The sequence below is a fragment of the Mytilus californianus genome, unplaced genomic scaffold, assembly GCF_021869535.1.
Source record: "Mytilus californianus isolate M0D057914Y unplaced genomic scaffold, xbMytCali1.0.p SCAF_3, whole genome shotgun sequence".
Lineage (NCBI taxonomy): Eukaryota > Metazoa > Mollusca > Bivalvia > Mytilida > Mytilidae > Mytilus > Mytilus californianus.
The window spans coordinates 125,081,735-125,103,403 of record NW_026262679.1 but is presented as its reverse complement, the minus strand read 5'-3'; the positions used below and the strand labels follow the sequence as shown (position 1 = coordinate 125,103,403).

The window sequence follows — 21,669 nt, the reverse complement described above, 5'->3', positions numbered from 1 at the left end:
CATTACGGGGCATTTTATAGCTTACTTTGCGGTATATGTTTGAAATATTGTTGAAGGCCGTATAGTTTCTAATTTCTACGCCATTTAGAGAGTTTTTAAATTGGCAATCTTACCTCATCTTCTTATTTTTATGTTGAAGTTCACAAAACATCATTTTATAAATCGGAATAAACACTTAAAACTCTCGAATAAATAAAATGATTATTATAGTTTTTCTTATTCGGTGTAGAATTCTTTATCATTATGTTGTACTTACTGGAATAGATGAAGTTATTGTCTTAGCTTTATCGATCTTAGATCTGAGCTGCGCAATACTGCTTCTTAGTCTGGATGCTGTGTTCTGGACCCCTTTACATGGAGCAGGGTTAATCTGCTGCAGTCTAGCTATAGCTTTAGAGTTCTGATCCACCGTTTGAACTAGAATCATATAATTTTGACATTAATCTCATCCACTTTAGGGGGAACTTTTGTTTAAATGTATTGAATTTAACGTGATAAAACAAAGTATTACACTTTGCTGAAGGTTGCATTAAAAGGCAGATGCTCGGACATAATTCTGCATTTTGTCATCACATTTTTCTAACACAAAACGTTAAACTTGATGTCCTCTAACACAATGACAAGACATACTCTCAAATAATTTAAATTGTGTATAACACATTTGAATTAAGACGTACTATCAAAGGTCAATTTTGTCAACAGTTCGTTCGCTTAACGTTAATATCGAGTATATACAAATCTTTTAGTAAGAAAGGTTTAAAAGGGTATCGAATCTATTAAATTGATGAGAAAATTAATAAACCATTCATAACATAAAACTAAAGTCCTTCACATGTTCAACCAATAGAAGAATGTATTTGGTGATAGAAAGTTACCGTTTGATATCAAATCGGCAATAAAAGCTGGACCTTGGTCATCGTTACTGGTTTTGGACAAACGTTTTTGCTTTAGTTGTAACATCTGGTTAAGCTTTTCGTTGATAATAATAAGTGTATTTTGGCTTATGTTGACAGTTTCATCAGATTTGTGAATGATATCTAATGACTTGGTTGGTAAGGTGTTCATCTTTTCAGCGATGTATGGTTCTACAGTGTGCCATGATATTCTAAGACCTTCAGCTGCAGTGACGTAAGCTCCCAAATGGTTCAACTGTCTCGTCATGTCTGCCCAACGATTCTGCACATCTAGACAAAAACATAAAAAAAGAGTTATTTATTCACATATGTCAGCTTTGAAATTAGAAAAAAATCATAGACGAATGGGAGTAAAAGGACATACGCCAAACTACCATATATGTATGTAGGTAGCTAGAGAAAATCAACCTTCAACTGTATTTTATGCTCAATCATACAAAACAAATTAAGTCTGGTATCTATGATGAGTTTATTTACAACCACCACGCGCGTCTGGCGTACGAACAATTTGCCTGGTGTCTGTGATGAGTTTATATAGGAAGTAAAATATAAGAAGGTTCCTGATCAAATAAAAACTCAACTAAGAATTAATACGAAATGGACAGGCGAACAGATGGACATATAGTGTTGACTATGTTCCACCAGAATTAGATAGCATTGTATAAATCATGTTATTCACTTAGTTACCTTTGAAGCCAAAAGAAACATTCACCCAATGGTTATATATCTTTTCACTTTTCATACGGGCACTGAAAGCTTGTGTTGCTAGTTTTTCCTCTGAAAAAAGACAAATATAAATCTAAAAACTGAACCAAGATTAATATCTTCTCATTAAAACAGATAACTAAAGGCACTTTTCTTATTAAAATAGAAACAAAAAGCTCCTTTGAGTCTTAATCGCTCACTTAGATTTTTTTGTCCAAATATCAATTATAAACATTTCATCAGAACCAAAGTAATAACATAATTATGGTAATACTGTCTATAATACATTTTCCATAAAAAATCACTTTATTTCTAATAAATTTAAATGAAATGTTTTCAAAGAGTTTCCATAATAACATAAGTAGATGTTCATAGAACTATTATAATTGCTTAAGAATTCATACTATAGAATCTATCATTCAATCTGCAACTATTTTGGTTTACCTGACATTGATTAACTAAATGAAAACTAACACATGTCCATAGTTTTATGTGCCTTTGATGGATATCGCATTGACCTAGAGCTAATTTATCATTTTATTCTATTCACTATAGGAATTATCAGAAAATAATGCATGTATATACATCTAAAAAAACAATTTTCGTATCAATCTGTTAAAGAAGCAGGAAAACTTGTGTTTTTATTGAGTTTTTAATTAACTCGTCTAACTTTATCGCGAAAAAATCGATTGTATTGCCATTATAAAGGATTAAATTTTAACTAAATGCACATAATCAAATCATCCCACTTGACACTTGACACTTGGATGAATTTTGCACATATAAACAATACAAACAATATAACTGATACAGTTGACTTCACACTTACTGAAATCTTGCTTTGGGTCATATAATACATTCGGATCATCATTCCACCACCAGTATCCTTCTTTTTCTTCTTCTGATTCTTTCTTCTTATCCTCTTCAACGGTAATATCAGTTCCACTCTCCCCACTGCCTTCCTCCGTAGCCTTATCAGTCACTGGCTTTTGTATCGTGGCCGTCGTAGTTATGGTCGTTGCTGTCGATTGCGTTGTTGTTGGTTGTTCGAACATAAAGTCATCATCTGTTCCGTCCGTCTCAGTTGTTCCGCTTCCCTCTGTATGTTTATCTGGCATGGGCGTCGGCGTTGTTGATGATGTTGTTGTTGATGGTCTGTATCTGTCTGTATCTGATCTGTCGAAAACAAAATCGTTGTCTGTTTCGTCTGAATCGCCGTCTTGAGTAGTTCCGCTTCCCTCTATCGTACTTTCTGTAGTTTGTATAGCAGGTTTATAAGTTAGTTCCACTATTTTAACATTTGCTATATTTGCTGTTGTTGTTGGTTTTTTTGTTAGAGCTGTAGTTGTCCTTTTAGTTGAAGACGATGCTATACTCGGTGTTGATGTTGAAGGAATAGTTGTTGTTGTTTTTGGCGTTGTTGTTGTTGAAGCTGTTGTCGAAGTTGATGTTGACGTTTTCGTTGATGTGGAGGTGGGATCTGTTGTGGTAGGTGTAGTGCTAGTAGTTGTCGATGTAGTGGTGGTAGGTGTAGTTGTCGATGTAGTTGTGGTAGGTGTAGTTGTCGATGTAGTGGTGGTAGGTGTAGTTGTCGATGTAGTTGTGGTAGATGTAGTGCTAGTAATCCTTTGAGTGGTTTTCGTTGTTGGAATCGTACTTTTCATCGTAAATATTCCATCCTCGTCATCAACTTCTCCAGATCCAGAGCCTTCAAAGACACCATGCTTTTCACATCTTATTATTTCACTCTCGCCATTCAACTCCTGACAACGTGCTTCTAAAATGTTAGTGTCGTTTAGAAATACTCGTACATCATCCATTCTATCATCTAGTTTCTGTCAATATAAATATTTTTTGTCTAGATGATTTATATTAGAAAAACGATAAACAGGTCAAGTCTTATTTCAAAACGAATGGTGCATATACTTTTCAATCATATATTGATATACGATACACATGAATGGCATTTTCGGTTACACGAAAAATATAAAATTATAAACGTTTTGGTAGAAATTTATAAGGATTAAATGTGTTTAATCCTATGGTATCATCTTTTAGACACATTTCTCAGAAAACTTTCAAGAGTTTTAATCAGGGTGACCAAAACAGCCAGATATTTCTGTAGAAGATATCAAACATTGCATTGATTAAAGTGTAATATGAGTTTTAAAACTCCAGATCCAGAGCCTTCAAAGACACCATGCTTTTCACATCTCATTATTTCACTCTCGCCATTCAACTCCTGACAACGTGCTTCTAAAATGTTAGTGTCGTTTAGAAATACTCGTACATCATCCATTCTATCATCTAGTTTCTGTCAATATAAATATTTTTTGTCTAGATGATTTATATTGGAAAAACGATAAACAGGTCAAGTCTTATTTCAAAACGAATTGTGCATATACTTTTCAATCATTTACGAAAACTTATTCAGTTTAAAAGTATTATATATTTATTCATCATCATCATCATCATTATATTTTTATTGTTAGTAGTAGTAGTTTTAAAACTCATATTACACTTTTATCAATGCAATGTTTGATATCTTTTACAGAAATATCTGGCGGTTTTGGTCACCCTGATTAAAACTCTTGACATTTTTCTGAGAAATGTGTCTAAAAGATGATACCATAGGATTAAACACATTTAATCCTTATAAATTTCTACCAAAACGTGTGTAATTTTATATTTTTCGTGGAATCTCTAGAAATATGTTTTTGCTAAAGAATCTTGTATATATATATCTACGTACAGCTAATGTAGCTGAGAGCTTGTCAATGATGTTTCTAATTTGTAAGAGGGTACCAGCATTTCCACTTTCCATATCTTTGATAAATGCACCAGCTTTTGGAAGAAGAGGGGCCAACTTGCTGAAAAAAGTAAAAACATACAGTTAATCATTCCGATGTAAACATTGAATGTTAAACATAATTTTGATTTAACACAATTTGCTTCAGAAAAAATATTTCAACTCCCCAATTAATGATAATTCAGGACAATTTTGCTCTATTTTTGTGTCGTGTGAATTCGGATTTTTCTTTGGAAGCGGTTTTGATATTGTCATATTATGATTTGTCTACTAACACAGTAAGACTTTGAATTTGTACCTTGACATCAGGTAATTTGTATGTGTAACTGTCTTTAACATGAGCAGTGATGTCAGTGAGTACCCAAGTATTGCACGAAACGTTCGAGTGGTGAATGTTGAAATAAGGTTAGTCCTCCATATGTTAATAAAATATGTTTGCCTCAAATAATTACCTGTGTACAATGTCAGACACTCCCTCCAAGTGTTTACCTGTTCAAGCTCACAATGTCGAACACTCTCTCCATGTGTTCACTTGTTTACAATGTCAGAGACTCCTACCATGTGTTTACCTTTTTACAATGTTAGACACTGCCTATTGACAATATCAGCCACTCCCTCTTCACCTCTTCACGTTAAGCTGTTTACAATACCAAACACTCCCTCTGTATGATTATCTATTTAAAATACCAGACACTCACTCTAGATGATTACCTATATCCAATAAGAGACACTCCATCTATATGATATCAGACACTCCCTCTGTATGACTACTTATATACAACATCGCACACACCCTCTTTATGATAACCTATTTACAATATGAGACACTCCTTTATATTTTTACCTGTATACAACATTAGAGATTTCCTCCAAGTGCTTAGATTTTCTAATTGCCCTTTGAACAAGAACCTCTATAAATGCATGTTCAGTAGATCTTCTATGACGCCTTGATAAGTGGTGTCCGGTTGCTGGGTTATGGTGTCCGGTTGCTGGGTTCTGTTGTCCAGTTGCTGGGTTATGGTGTCCGTCGTTCTTCATTCTGTGGTGGTATTTCTTGTTTAACTTCAAAGAACAGTTTAATGTTTTAAAAGTTTATTTATCAATTATAAAAGTCTAAAACTTTTAGAATGCTTTAAAAACAAAATGAGTTGCACTGCTATGTATCAGGAATATTGCAGAAGTTTGAAGTAATTAGACTGATACCGGCATTTCATTTTCTACACAAGGAAATGTCTGTATCAAGTCAGGAATATGACAGTTGTTTTCCATTCGTTTGATGCGTTTGAGCTTTTGATTTTGCCATTTGATAAGGGACTTTCCGTTTTGAATTTTTCTTGGAGTTCGGTATTTTTGATATTTTAATTTTTGATAAAGAAGACCATAGAAAGATAGCTTGATTGATATAAATAAGAAATGATATGTTTCGGTAATGTATGTTTCCATTTGAACTTTTCAATTTATCCATTCTTATGGTAGATCATACCTGGAATGTATCTCTAGCTATCTTTGTTGATGCATGTGCAAGACCAGTTAGATATCTAGCGTGCTTCACTCTGTCTGATATATTATTCTTGATTGTCTGTAAAGAACAAAGTACGTAATCATAGGACGACCATATTACGGTAACACAACACTTCCAGATTCCTACACACTTTGGAGAGTTAACATGGACATTATAATGCCTTACATATTAAAACTGAGAATAAAAAAGAAATTTAACAGATAAGTTCAGATTCCAGAGGAAATTTAAGTACATTTAATATTACATCTGAATTCGGTGAATATGCAGTCAATGCATTAATTAAAATTTGCGTGTTTACTAAGCTTATCATGAATTCTTTGTTAGCTTTCGTAAATAACAAACACAACTTAGTCAAACCTGGCTTTCAGTGGTACAACCAAATTACAAATAATGTGTGTTTTACCTTATATTTCATTAAACGTCTACGGAGTGGTATAAAAACATTTCCAGACAATGAATCGACCTTCTGAAGTATCAGTCGCACTTTCTGCTGCAGATCATACATTTCAAAATACCGGAATTTTTCAGACAAACTTTTGTCTTTTACTTTGCTCATGACACTCGTCTTTGCTGCATCTTGTTGTACTCCTCTTCTGTAAAATGAAATATGAAAAAATACGTATACGCATCAAATGTTTTCAGACGTCACAGACATAATTAGAAAGACAAAACGACCAAGAATGCTACACTGAAAAGCTCATTATTGCTTATAACACATTTTGTTTTGGTTATCTATCTATATATGCATTAAATTATTATCCAAGTTTTTGTAATTATTCCCATAACTGTGCCATTGTCGTTTGTTGAAATGTTGCAAACCTAGTTTTTAAAATAAGGGACTGTGAGCTATTGCTCACTAATGATACTGGTCCGCTATAAATATTCGGTAAACAGGAAGTTGACGACTGATTGGTGCAATAAAGTATCACACGGTATAACATACTCAGATGAAGCATGATACAAACTTTATGAAGATCTTATTTGTAGTTTCTGAGAAAAATGCGACGAAAATATCATGGGACGGAAGGATGGAGGAAAGACAAACAGACGGACAGACAAAAGGACATGTGCGGATGAACCGACAATGGTAAAGCTGTTCATAGTGGGGGTGTAAATACTTTATTTTCATTATAAATTATATTGAGTATAGGTGTCTTTCATGTTTAAACTCGATAATTAAATCAATAGAAATACCTACAAATACAAGGCATAATGATGAAACAGAAAAAATGTATTAAATATATTATCATAAATCATACCTTTGTAAATCCATAACACTATTGTAAACGTTTGATGCATTCCAATATGTCATCTGATATTTTCTAAGTTCTTTGTTAAAGTCAACAAACGTCATCTGTGGAAAACTTCTCAGAGACATGGTTTGGGCACCAGCATAGCCATTCTCGTGGGCTCGTCTATATACATACCGGACTAGCTGTGACACATCCATTAAGGCATCTATAATTAATTTGTTTCATTGGAAGTTGTCAATAGTTATAAACTAGAGGTGATTTAATTTTATAATATGTAATATTTGCACTCATACCACATCTTCTTATTTCTATACAAGAATAGACAACATAGGAATTAAGTTCTTGTTTCAGCGATATCGTGGATAAGCTTTTATGTTTTGTTTCTATCTTACCAATGAATTGCTTCAGAAAGGTTAAAAGCAAAAAAATATTTTAAAGGGATTACCTCAGAAGCTGTCGTGACTTAAATGCCAATATTCAGAACCCATGATATAACCGAATTTAAACGACATATTCAAAACATGCAATCATAACCAAGTTTAAGAGAACTATTTTTCATCATATACCCCAAAAAAAAACTCTGTTTGGAAAAAGAAATTATTCATGGATGAATTTATATGACTCTTGAAAAATATGCGAAAAAGTGCTAACTGCCTTTAATATGTTACTCTGTTGGGCAATCAATTAAGCTTACGCCATACCCGTTCTTTTCCTATAATCGACAAGTCTTGCCGAATGGATTGCCTGCCCTGCTTGAGTTGTATGCTGTCATGTTTTGTTTTAATTTATTAATTCTTAAGATGACTTATCATATGTGTACTACTTCATGTACTGTACTGTTTTTGTCTGTTTGATTATCGAAATTATTATATTTCATGGATTCAATTCCATCCGCATTTATATACTATTGCATGTCAAGTTATCTAGAAATTCCTTGATATCCCTTTCTGGTTGTCTAAATCTGTATTATACAATGAAATTGTCGGGGTAATTATGATCGTATTTTTTCAGATTGGTAGTTATAGTATATATGTAATATGTTAACCCTCTTCTGAACGGTAAATCGACCGGGATAGAGGTCGGGAAGTTTTGACTGGAATAGAATATGAGAGTATGTTGGATATGGAGCAGACATTTGTCCATTCAAAAGGCCACCTACAGACCCCTCGGAGAGTATTTGCAAAGGTAGAGCGTGGCACTCTCCCTACAAGAGGTGCACAGGCACTTGTCTCTGAAAAAAATATTTCCTACAATACCTTAACATAACATGTTATATTAAGGTATAGTAGGAATTTTTTCAGAGACAAGTGCCTGTGACGAGTTTTAGGATTTAACTTCCCCATTCTGACCGGATGTCCCACTTCAGTTCAATGATTTAACGTGAGAAGTCCTAGTAACGGACATATTTTCCATATGTCCTATATAGGACTATATACCATACTGATACAACTGTACTGTTGGGTTCTAATTATAATCGACCTTTCACTGGGAAAATATCGATGTCTTTTTTTCACGTTTTGCCTATTGTCTTCGATAACACTGAACATTATCCATTCACATTTTGAGATTTGGTTTCCAGTATGTATTTGAAGGCTCATAGTATATTGGACACATTTCGTAGAGAATCGTTGTTTACAATGTTAATGTCACTAGTTATAACGTGGTCAGCCAGGTTATATATGAATGGGAACACTCACCATTAGAGCACTTCTGTGTTGACATGAACTATCATTGATATGGTCATAATAAATAGTTAACAATTTACAAAGCTTTGAACATTTCGAAATATTAAGGATTTATTTTCTTTCCCAGGAATATATTACCTTAGCTGTATTTTGCAAAACCTTTCGGAATTTTGGTTCCTCAATGCTGTTCATCTTCGTACTTTGTTTGGCCTTTTTTACTTTATTGATTCGACCGTCACTGATGAGTCTTTTGTAGACGAAACGCGCGAAGGGCGTACAAAAATTCAACCCTGGTATCTATGATGAGTTTATTTGTACTGTTGGGCAGTATAAATGTTTTAGGTATGTACAGTTGAACAATGCTAATGTTTTAAACATGCACCGACTGGGTATGCTTCAATTATTATTATTTTTTTATTAATGACAATAATACAGACATACTCAATTGTTACGGAAATCTAATGTTTGTAATGTTAATGATCATATATCATTTCTTATATAAACCTTTGGGTAGTGATTAATATGTCTAAATACTGTTCAGTTCAAATACTGACCATATACATCGTTGTTTTCCTTTGTAAGTTCCTCTAACTCTTTTCTAACTTCCATCATAGATTCCCGGGACTTACTCCCCACCGTGATATATTCATTATCAACCTGGAATGATAACAACAAAAAGTCATATATGCAAAATTTCTGTAACTGCAGGGTTTAATCATTTATTTGATTTAAACATAAACGGTACAAATTGTATTGCACCAGATGCGCATTTCGACAATTAATGTCTCTTCAGAGATGCTCGAGTCCAAAATATTTTGAAAGTCCAAAACAATACAAACGTTGAAAAGCTGCTAAAATAAAAAAAATAAAGAGCAAAAGTAAAGCCAGATCCGGACAAGGAATCAGTGCTTTGCGTGAGGGAGATATATTCCTTCATTTTGGAGAATTTCGAAATTTCATGACAGCAAATTTAAATAGAACGATATCCGAATTTTCAGCTCTGGCTACTAACCGGTGGTACCCTTGACTTAAAAAAAGATTAAGGTATTATATAGTGGTCTTTAGGTTTTTGAATAAATCAAAGTGTCATGCTCTTTTCATTACCCAGTGTTAGCATTACCCGAAAGGGAAACAGAGGCATACCGGTATTTACATTTATATAAATACTATTTATGCTGTTTTGATTTCGGTATCGAGCGTACCTTGTGGAAGTTATTTCAGACACACGTTTAGAAAGTGCGGAAATCAGTACCATACAGGGTTTTTCCAATGGTTGGGTACCGCAGATGGTGGAATATGAGTACCCTGTGTTACCACCATTCCAGAAGCCAGTGCTTATTGAGTGATTTTTGCTTGTAAATGTTAATTAATGAATCACTGTAAGTTGTACTGAAGCTTAGATTGTAAGTCCCTTATAGGCAAAGTTGACTGTAGACAGTTTTGGTTGTTTTCAATTTTTTTACGATCTCAAAGGGTTTTATATTTTGGGCTGCAATGAAGCTGATCCCGATATCATTTCTAATTGAAAATGAGTTTGCGAAGTTTGATACAAAAACTACTTAAGGTGTGTGCAGTAGGACCAAAGCTACTTACGTGTGTGCAGTAGGACCAAATCTACTTAATGCGTGTGCAGTAGGACCAAAACTGCTTAAGGTGTGTGCAGTAGGACAAAAGCTACTTAAGGTGTGTGCAGTACGACCAAAATTACTTAAGGTGTGTGCAGTAGGACCAAATCTACTTAAGGTGTGTGCATTTGGACCAAAACTACATAAGGCGTGTGCAGTACGACCAAAACTACTTAAGGTGTGTGCAGTAGGACAAAAGCTACTTAAGGTGTGTGCAGTAGGACCAAAACTACTTAAGGTGTGTGCAGTAGGACCAAATCTACTTAAGATGTGTGCAGTAGGACCAAATCTACTTAAGGCGTGTGCAGTACGACCAAAACTACTTAAGGTGTGTGCAGTAGGACCAAAGCTACTTAAGGGATGTGGAGTAGGACCAAAACTACTTAAGGTGTGTGCAGTAGGACCAAAACTACTTAAGGTGTGTGCAGTAGGACCAAAACTACTTAAGGTGCAGTAGAACCAAAACATAAGATTTCTAAGCTAAATAAGTAATATACTGCAGTGAGTGAATTTGGTTATGTTTGTGATTTGTGTAGTTTTCAATTTTCAGCAATTTTAAATTTTAAAATGCACATGTTCATCTGACAATTATTTTCTGTACATAAAACCAGACAATAGTTATCTAACAGTTGTTTTCATAGACTAAATAAACAATTATTTGTTATACCTTGACCCAGAATAAGGACTATGTGTGAATTAAAAGCATATGTTATAAATAAACATGTTTCTTTAACGTTATAATTCGTGCATGTTTTTCTTTCATCGTGTGCAGTGAAATGTGAAAAAAATGGATAAATGTAAATTTGGGTATTTTACTGTTTACGTGTAGGAGGTTTTGCCTGTTAAGATGTATATATTTTCATTTATCAAGGAAGAAGGTTTAATCGGTTTCTTGTTGGTAATTCAAAACATTCCTAAATGGAATATGTTTAAAGTAAATGTGATACTTATATCATTTGACTTTGAAACGACCCAGTAAAGTTGAGTTTAACACAATCACAAATATAGTTAACCTTGTTCAAATTCTTGGACATTGAGTGTTGAGCCTGATTATTATGTAAATTTACAATGAGTGGACTTTATGATGTTAGTTATGTTATCTGATGTTAACATATAATTAGCGGTGTTTATGCTTTTTGATTGACAATTATTATGACTGGTGAAAATGCTATACAACAAACAGTCAGCATTCCTAACTATAATATATGTTATAATTAAACACGCATTTATTTTTGTTCTATGATAACCACTACAGTATAGGTGGTGAGAGTTTATGTCGTTGGGTGGCTGAATAAATAGAAGTGTTAACTGAAAAATCTACTATAAGAACGTTTCTCCATACCATTTGTTAAAATCTTATACATGTGATTTTCACGAGCCACAAAAGTTCATGCTAAATTCGTCATTTTTGACTAGTACTAATGGCTTCGTTCGTCAATCACACCCTATTTTTTTTCTGAATGAAGCTAAACAGATGTCTCATGATTAGCAGGAATAATATTTACTTTTCCGGTAAATCTGAGTTCTTTATTGACCTATTTTATTGAAGGGAATTTTCATTTGTTACATTTTAATAGCTATGTAATTGTTTTATGAACGCTTAGATCGAACTGTAAATGAACATATTAAATTCATGCAATGCTCGAAATGCATTTAAGAAATAGACCACATTGCTTAAAGTCATCGTTAGATAGCTTTGTTCAAATATTCTGGTTTGTCACTGGACTTAAGTAGGCATTAAAATATTCTGTTTAACATAAGAACAAACAGGTATAAATACAACAATACGTACATTTCTGATCTTGCTTTGGATCTTTTTCAGGACTGATTGTAAATTATCCATAAACTCTTTTGCAGCATGCCGAATATTTGGATGCAATTTGTGTTCCTGTTTAAAAAGAACAGAGGTTGGATTATAGAATACTAACGATATTGATAAACATCAAGAGAACTTGCATATACCATTATATCATTGAATTTTCAAATGTGTATTGAAGATGGTGTTAAAAAAATATCTGAAAGGAATTGCGATGTATATTCATATCAATTTGTGAATCGATAAAATATTTTGAAAAATATTACTTCATAATTTTCTAATCGTGTTGTAGAATTATCCATAAAATATCGTTCAATAAAACAAAGCTGCTACATTTGTATATATGAAGATCAGTAAAATATATTTATTTCAAATGTATATTTCGTCCTGAATATGCATGAAGTATTTGCCACTGGACATTAAGCCAGCAATAGTTTAATAGTCAAAAGTATATTATACCAATGGTGACAGAACAAATGAGCAAAAATGCAGTTGTCTCATCTTAAGCAACTACCACCCCTTTTTCAGCCTATAACCTTTTTGAAAACAAGAAAGAAATGTTAACCATCGAATGGAATAGAATACAGAATGGAAACGGGGAATGTGTCAACGAGACAACAACCCGACCAAAGAGACAACAACCCGACCAACGAGACAACAACCCGACCAACGAGACAACAACCATACCAACGAGACAACAACCTGACCAAAGAGGATATGTACCTTTAAAATCTTTTTAAATAGAGGTGTTTTAGTCAATGACTTTTTACACTGCCACTGATATAAACATTCGATACAAAATACCAGGACACATCATTAATATTTGTCATTTTTTTGTTTAAACTGAGAATACAAGTTAAACAGGCAAGCTTGATCATTGAATGTGTGAATTGTTATAATACTCTTAACATTTGGCATGGTAATTCATATTATCATTCAAGAAGAATTTCTTTGAGAACAACCTATTGTCAAATGAATATATTTGTTTTAATATCCATTACCAGTCGTGACACTCCTCTTGGGACATGAGAATCTCTGTTCCATCCATATGCTGTATTATGATCCTCCTCTTGTAATTGGAATCCTTTGGAAAGTGGAAGTTGTTTTGTTTTTTTCTTTCCATGTCGTCGTCTCTTGTGTGATCTGTGCGATCTGTGTCGATGTTTCTGATGTTTGGTATTTCCATAAGTATTGATTTTTTCTTTACAATCTAATAAGAAATATTTGTTTATTACTAGTATTTGAAGAGCCTTTTACTTTTTAAAAAATACGGTTAATAGAACAGGGGCAATACCATTTGATATATCTGATAATAAACCCAAAAGGCACTACTCTTTGTGGAGATTAGTTGCAAAGTATTAAAATAGCGTACAAACTGGAATTGAAATTAGGTGACCCTGTAGGGTTAATCAATCCTGCTCAACGTTCAGCAGCCGTTGAACGGTTCAATATTCCTAGCAATTGGTTTAAATTTGCAGCATAGTTGTAAACCAAAACCTGTGTGAGAACGGACACGTTTAAGGGTTTTTTTCCTCTAGAATTTTACATGACAGGAACAAAATTATTAGTGCCATGCACCAGTAGTGTAACACGGACTGCTTACTTTCAATTGGGGTTCATGTTGCTTTTGATCTAGCTTTTTGTGATACTTTATATCTAAATTTCTGTAACTTCTATTGTTTATATTACATTTCTTAAAAATTAGATATGTAATGTAATTTTTTTATCGTTTTGAAGTTTAACATCCTATTTGACGGTAACATGACTTATATAACTTTTTGTACTATTCGTATATGATGTTTGATATTAGTAACAACATTGGTATCACTAGTGTGTTTAGTCAGGCTCGTGTTGCTTCTGTTTTTGGTTTAATTGGGTCTTGTGTCTTCCTAATATCGTTTGGTAATTATATTTTCTAAAACATTTGAAAAAATGGTTGATTTGTAATAAAAGTCTGGTTCGTTGTGGCGACTGTGGACCTTTCTTTGTAATAAATCCGATATAAACTGACCTAGTAGTTTTGGGGCATCATTTTACGTTTCTTAGGAAGTCAAAGTATTTGAAACATGTACTACCTATGCAATTAAAGCACAATACCCATGTTATGAAGAGACAATACTCAGAAACGAACTCATTCTTGGGAACTAAAAAACATCTTATACAAAAATATAAGGATATACTATTTGTACAAGTCACATGTCCGTGATTAAAAATACACCCTCTTTATCTTGTAATATGCTTCATTTATAAATGATACCATGGAAGTGATAATACTTACACCGTTATTTCTGTTCTGACAATCAATCTGTAATAGTTATCCCATGAGGACGCAGTGTGTCAGTGTAAGATCACCATCGGCCAGAGGGTGATCTTACACTGACACACCAAGTCCGAATGGGATAACTATTTTACATCCCAGCTGTTCTAGATTAGATAAAAACCCATTTACGCTTCATAAAATCTAGTTTAGAACGGCACACAATCATTATAATATATTTTATATATTACTTTATAGTATATACCCTTTATGAGCCCCGAACACAATGTTTATACATATATGTTAAATTAAAAGAGAGTTTTTTTTCCAGTCGTCCTGATGTAGTGGTATGACACGTGGGTCTTGAGTTCGATTCCCAGCATAGACACTGGATTTTTTCCTATACAAATTTTGATAGTAAATCTTTTCCTTTTGAATATATCTATGTTTTATTGTGGATTTGACATTCCCGCCAAAATGTTACAGAACAAAGGAAAGAATGCATAACAAAGAAACTCAAGCTAGGGTGATCTGGAAGGGGTGATCCGGCTCAGATCACCCCTGGTAGAACAAAGGAGCTGGGATGTAACGAATTGTTCCGAACAACCGGTTGTACTTGCATCCGCAAAATAAAAATCATATTACACATTTAAAAATGGTAATTTACCTGACTTAAAACCCTTCAAATAACATTTGACTCTGACCTTTTTCATAGTGTGTTTGAAACTATGGCTTTATGTAGGCGTTTTATTTCCTTCTATCTAGTCAAATTGAACTTATTTGAATATCAAGTGCGGTCAATATGAACCTTTATGGAATTTCATTCATAAATATATTTGAATATTATGGGCGTTTAAACTTGCAGTAAGCCCATTGACTAGAGGTTTTGGACCGTATGATATGGTGTGATCGAACAGGTGATTACATGAACTAAATGTATTTTTACTATGGTTAAAGTGAAAGTTATGTACACAATCTACAGAAATTCCGGTTCAGATTAAATAATCTACACAAATTCCCGTTTCAGATTGAATAATTGAAAAAAAATCAGGTTGTTTGATTAAAAGGTTACTCATACATATTTTGTCTTTGCAGTTTTATTTTGGAATATTTCCAATTAGAACAATAGTACGTTTCGATTTAATTTGTAAAAGATATAGTTCACTTAAAATATGTATTTGTCAAACAGTGAATTTCAAGGTTTTGCGTATAAAGGCAAATCTCTGGTTAGTTTATATCTTTCTTTAAGTCACTCTGCAGTAGCAATCGATATTGAAAAAAATTGTCATAAAAATAATTTACACATTGTTCACTCTACAGTAGCGATGATCGATCAATATTAAACATATTCATATCAAACAGAATTTTTCTAGCACTGGATCGATACATATTCTTTTGGTTTAAGCGTTTCTTATAAAGGTTTAAAAATTTAAAAAGAGTTAATTTTATTTTCTAACACTGGATGAAGCTGCAGCTAGTAGTCCCCATGTGTATCATCAGCACAATAGTCATTGCTTCCGAGGTAACATGATTTATAAGATACCCTTCCTAAATACTCCGTTAATCAATTTAGAAATTATTGAGAAACTTATGTTCCAATTCTCTCAGAAAATTGACCTTAGATGGATTTAGCTATGAAAATAAGGAAATGTGGTAAGATTGCCAATGAGACAACTTTACACCAGAGTCCAAATAACGTGTGTGTAAGCAACAAGGCTAATAACCAATACCGTAAAGTCAACTATAAAAGGCTCAACCACACAGGCAATTGTCTCTGAAAATGTGTTACCTATGTTAAAGTCTATAGGTAAGTTTTTTTCAGAGACAACTGCCTGTTCTCACCCATCAGAAACCAATGGCCTTAAAAATGACAAATCAATAAACAAAAGCAAATATAACAGACAGCAACCACCAACAACCACTGAATTACTGGCCCCCTGACATAGAAAAGACACATTAGGAATGTGCCGGGGTTAAACATGTTTGTGATCGAGCTATCAAAAATTTCCCTAACCTGGGACAGTGGTGTAAAAAACACACATTAAGAACAAACTGTAAAGTCTCTATTGTAAATGGCTTCACTCATCAGAAGTACAAAAATTACTAACATAAAGAAAAAAGACACAAAGTACCGATCTAAAAGTACGAGCAGCTACTTAAAGCTAGTCCGAGGACACTATCATAGACATCTTGGCCCGGTTGTTTAAAGGGAGCACTGAGCACAGTGTTGAAGACGTTGACGTTTTGATATCTTTTGAAGTTTTCTGTGGTTTGATTGCTCATTAATGTTTACATTGTCCTTGATGGTACATTCTATAGAATGTTTAAAAAAGTATTAACAAAAATACCGATCTCAAATGTTAATTCAGAATGGGGGAAGTCCATTAAACCTGACAAAATCAAACGCTCGGCCATATCAACCAACAGAACGAATTGAAAACAACTGTCATATACTGACTTGGTACACGCATTTTCTGAAGAAAAAAGCAATTTTGCATCTCAAAGACGACAATAGTGACGGAAAAGAAGAGATATTGTGTTTAAAACTATGACATATGGCTGAGTGTTTCCAACTACTTTTTTCGTAAAGATCTGGTTGTAACTTTGTTCAAAATGGAAAAAAACATATAGTTTGTCAATTTTTTATTTCTCAGTCCCATGAATATAGGTTCCCCTTGTTTATTCTTTGGAAAGTCGTATCAAATAACATGATGTAGCTAGTATATTTACTATATACGATTCAATTTTTTTTCTACGGTTTGTGTATATTATTATCTCTTCGTACATTTTCTATGTGAAAAATTACAAGAAACACGTTAAACAAACAAAAAGTCAAGTGAAATGAGAACAATTATCTTGTCAAAAATATTTTTTAACATCCCTTCAAAGGTCATCAACATTAAATGGCCTATTGACATACCACCTTATGGAAGTCTTTGCCAAATAGTATTTGACTATAGTTATATCAATATAATATTCTAAGATATTGTGTTATGAGAATTGTCCATTTATATTTAAGTTTTCATTCAATTGTAGAACATCGACAAAGGCACTTGTTTCTGAAAAAAATACAAGTACCTATAAACCTTAATATTAAGGTAAACATGTATTGTTTTCAGAGAATGAGACAATTACCTGTAAACATTGGACAGTACTGAACAGAAGCTTTTTAAATTCGCAATAAAGATTGAAGATCCAAGAAGGCGGTGCTGACCTGAGTTTCCCAAATATCAGAAATTATGTAAAATAGTTACTGTATGGTTTAATTTATGTTCACTTTGATATACTTGTAAAATGTTCTTTATACTGGGATCATAGACATCGTAAACAATTTTACAATGAAATAATGTCTTGTGCATTGATCTAGATGTAGATATTTAGTATAAACAGTGTGTCTTTTTAAGTTACAGTCTTTGTTATCATAATTTCTGACAAAAATAATGTGTGCATCGGTTTTCATTAATTTATAAAAAATGTTATTGTTAAAAGCTAACGTTTATCAATTCATCATTGAGTTTTAAGACTAAAAGTGCAAAACATTTCTCACAGAAATATAGATAAGTGACAACAATAGTCTACCGGTGTTCAATACTCGTGAACTTTTTGGAATATACAGCCAAAACTTCAGTAAATAGCATAAGTACTATCAACGTATTCGGTATCGCACCATTTAGAATTCATGGGATATTAAATACTACATCCATTTAAAATGATAAACAAGTATTCATAATTCAAAATGACAACTGCACGAACGGCATAATAATATCTGTTAAATGAAGTAAACTTGCTTTTGTTTTGTATCCACACCATTGATGCAGTTAATTTTATGACAATCATTTGTCCTCTGTTTTTCTTTATTGAAGCAGATTTGACAGACAGCTTAAATGATTATCAGCCATGTTCAGGGACAAATGAACATATATATAGCAAGTCTGTATTGTTCTAAAACATTATATCATATGTCAGGGGTCTTATGATTGTGATTAAGACCACTGTATAGGTCACTGGCCAGCATGGTAAGGTCATACAGCCATGATTTATGTGAAAACATCGGTTTGTCTTTGCTTTACTTACAATAAGTGTCTCTCATAGAACTTTTACAAATCCGGTTGTTCTGTAAAAGAGAGGCGAAGGATATCAAAGGGACATTCAAACTCATAAGTCGAAAATAAACTGGCATGGTAGATACATGTTTAAAGACTTTGTCAGTTATATTTTTTCTTAGATGTACAACAAATGAGAAAATGGTTCCACTTACTGGGTATATAGAAGAGGAACACAAGTTCATTTTTTTTTAAAACAAAAAAGGTACTTTTATAAATCCGACACTTGATAATATGCAAATATAATAGTAGGAAGACAATAACAAAATTAAAGCTATTTTTATATGCCCATTCATATCTTTGGTTGTGAGAATATACAACGATTTTTTTGAAGGAAAAAAATCAAATCTTTCAAGAGCAATAAGGTAAATCAAATTTAAAAAAAACAGTTCAAGCGAATTTGTTTTTTAATAAAGTTCCAGAAATAGTTTGATTAATGTTTGATGTTTGATCCACCTTTGTACATTAAAACTTATCGGTTATTATTAATCAATATGTTGGCTATATCTTTATACTTTTATTTAACTAATATGAACCTTGTGTACAATCTGTATTAAATAGCAATTAAATATTACCTACCTTTATCTAAACAAGGTGTAAAGTTGATAGATCCGGAGTTTTCTTTTTCACTTTCTTTGTGTTTTATATTTCTACATTCCACAAATATTACAAGAAAAAGAAACAAACACAAAAAACGTATCATGTTTTACGGAAAAATATGATCATTCATTAATTTGTACATGTGGAATTATGTCGACTTGTCACAGTCAAATCGTCCGATCACGTGGTTGTTGTTGAAAGGTATACAAAACCGTTTTAAAATTTAAACTTTACACAAACGTCATATGATTAAACAGATAAAATACAATATGCATCGTGAGATAGTTCTAACTGACATATTGTATAGTGACCTTACGTAATAATTACATTCCTTGCCGTTACGGTGTCTAGTTAGTAAATGTTGTACTGCACATTTTAATAAATCATATTATTTAAGTTTATTTATTTAACAAATTACATATTTGTGGTTAAAAAGGTATATATACCGTGTTGAAATATATATATGTAAGCGCAAAAGGATTGAAATTTCACAACATAGCTAACTTTCAGCTCAAAATGGATATGTTGGTCAGACAGTTAGAGACAGTCTTTGCTGTTGCAGTATACATTTGTGTAGCATCTACATCTACATCTACAGGTTATAAAGCACTGTCTTCTTAAACCATTAGTTTTTTCGTTTAATCTGAAGAAGCATATTAGCTACGATTTAGACAATAAATCAAAGTAGGATTTTTTTGTTTCAAATTAAAGGGTATATAGAAAAAGTTTTACATTAAGTAAGTGAGGTAAAAAATCACTCTGATTAAAAAAATTCTCTGAAACTGACCTTATCAAGTGATATTTTGATTGACAACATATTTGTTACGTTTTGGAGGACGTGTTTTTCAACAAACTATCGGCATTCCCAAAGAACCAACTGTGTTCCTCTTCTTTCCAACTTGTTCCTATATTCATATGAGGCTGACTTCATACAGGAGCTTCATAGAAAGAATGAAAAAAGCTAGCATTATACTTTAACTTCATGTTCCGCTATATGATGTCCTCTAACTAAGTAATTCAGCATTTGGTTACTATGTTGAACGCATCAATCCCATCGAACTTGAAATTAAATATACAACCGATACAGTTAGGTCTGCCTGATATATTGACTTGCATTTAGAAATTCACAATGAGGGTCCGTTGAGAACAAAACTTTACGACAAAAAGATTATTTCAGCTTCCCAGTTGTAAACTTTCCATTTCTATGCAGCAACATTCCAGCAGCGCCTTCATAAATATGAAGTACATATAATAATAATAACAAATGATGAAATTCTTTATATCTCCCAGTTGATATGGTATTCCAGAGCTTGCATTTTTTATCATGATTTCCTTGATAGAGGGATGCTGCTTACAAGGAAGCTATTAAACCAAGAGCTCCAAGGATGAAGTTGAAGTCATTTCGAAAATTTTACGGATGCCATCACGAGTTTGTTGACCGTTATGGAATATCTGTTTCTCTGATGATGACGGACCTGTTCCAATTGTCGTAACCATAATCCCCTCCCATTTCCCTCGAATGTGACCTTCAGAAGTAGACTTATGACCGGGTTTCTACTTACATGAGTAACACGACGGGTTATAAATGTGATACAGGATATGCTTACTCTTCCGGAGCACCTGATATCATTCCCCTTTTTTTTGGTGGGGTTCGTGTTGCTCAGTTATTAGTTTTCTATGTTGGGTTTTGTATACTGTTTATCTTTTGGTCGTTTTTCAATGTTTGCCATGGCATTGACAGTTTGTTTTCGACTTATGAGTTTGAATATCTCTTTGGTCTCTTTCGCCTCTTTGAAAAATAGTTCTTATCATGGGCAGTGCATAACAATGATGGTCTGTACGTCACCACAATGCTGAGTTCATCAACTGACGACCATTTAGAACCAGCTATACATTATTTATTTCTTAGTCATAGTCATAGTCATTGTCACTTTTAAAGAGTCATCAAGGGACGGTGTTTTAGAAGATATTAATGGATATAATTCAGTTGACTTATCCGTCATGGTCATGTGACTGGTAAATGGATCTTATTTTGCTGAAAATTTTACTATTTTTTAAAAAGTTTCTCCTTATCTGCTGTAGTTTCTGAAAACAAATTGGTAAAATTCTACATTAAGGGACAATAATTCCTATAAGGAATCTATCTACGATTTCGGCCTGCTGGCTCATTTGTAGATCTTTTTGTGCTGAACATTTTTGCTGGTTTCAGTTTCTTTCTACCTACCATAGTATCTTCAAAATAAACGTAAAATTCGTCTTTCAAGGAAAATAACTCATATAAGAGTTCAGTTTTATAAATAATATTATTTACAAAACTATTTCCTCATTCCGCCAAGTTACGTCTGATTTGCAGATCTTATTTTGCTGATCATTTTAGCTT

The 21,669-nt window shown here is 33.0% G+C and overlaps 1 protein-coding gene across 1 annotated transcript in view; it reads right to left on the bottom strand.

Moving 5' to 3' along the window:
• Positions 1–19,474, bottom strand: part of LOC127736090 (uncharacterized) — a 47,051-nt gene extending 27,577 nt beyond the window's left edge. Inside the window, exons 1-13 of the mRNA XM_052246608.1 lie at positions 19,269–19,474; positions 13,331–13,539; positions 12,306–12,401; positions 9,443–9,545; positions 7,210–7,408; positions 6,354–6,543; positions 5,912–6,007; positions 5,273–5,490; positions 4,372–4,489; positions 2,449–3,454; positions 1,602–1,691; positions 876–1,184; positions 257–417 (exon numbers count right to left, since the gene is read on the bottom strand). Coding sequence (XP_052102568.1) covers positions 257–417; positions 876–1,184; positions 1,602–1,691; positions 2,449–3,454; positions 4,372–4,489; positions 5,273–5,490; positions 5,912–6,007; positions 6,354–6,543; positions 7,210–7,408; positions 9,443–9,545; positions 12,306–12,401; positions 13,331–13,539; positions 19,269–19,392 — 2,919 coding nt within the window. The 5' untranslated portion in view covers positions 19,393–19,474. The remainder of the gene's footprint in view (positions 1–256; positions 418–875; positions 1,185–1,601; positions 1,692–2,448; positions 3,455–4,371; positions 4,490–5,272; positions 5,491–5,911; positions 6,008–6,353; positions 6,544–7,209; positions 7,409–9,442; positions 9,546–12,305; positions 12,402–13,330; positions 13,540–19,268) is intronic.
• Positions 19,475–21,669: the final 2,195 nt, after the last annotated feature.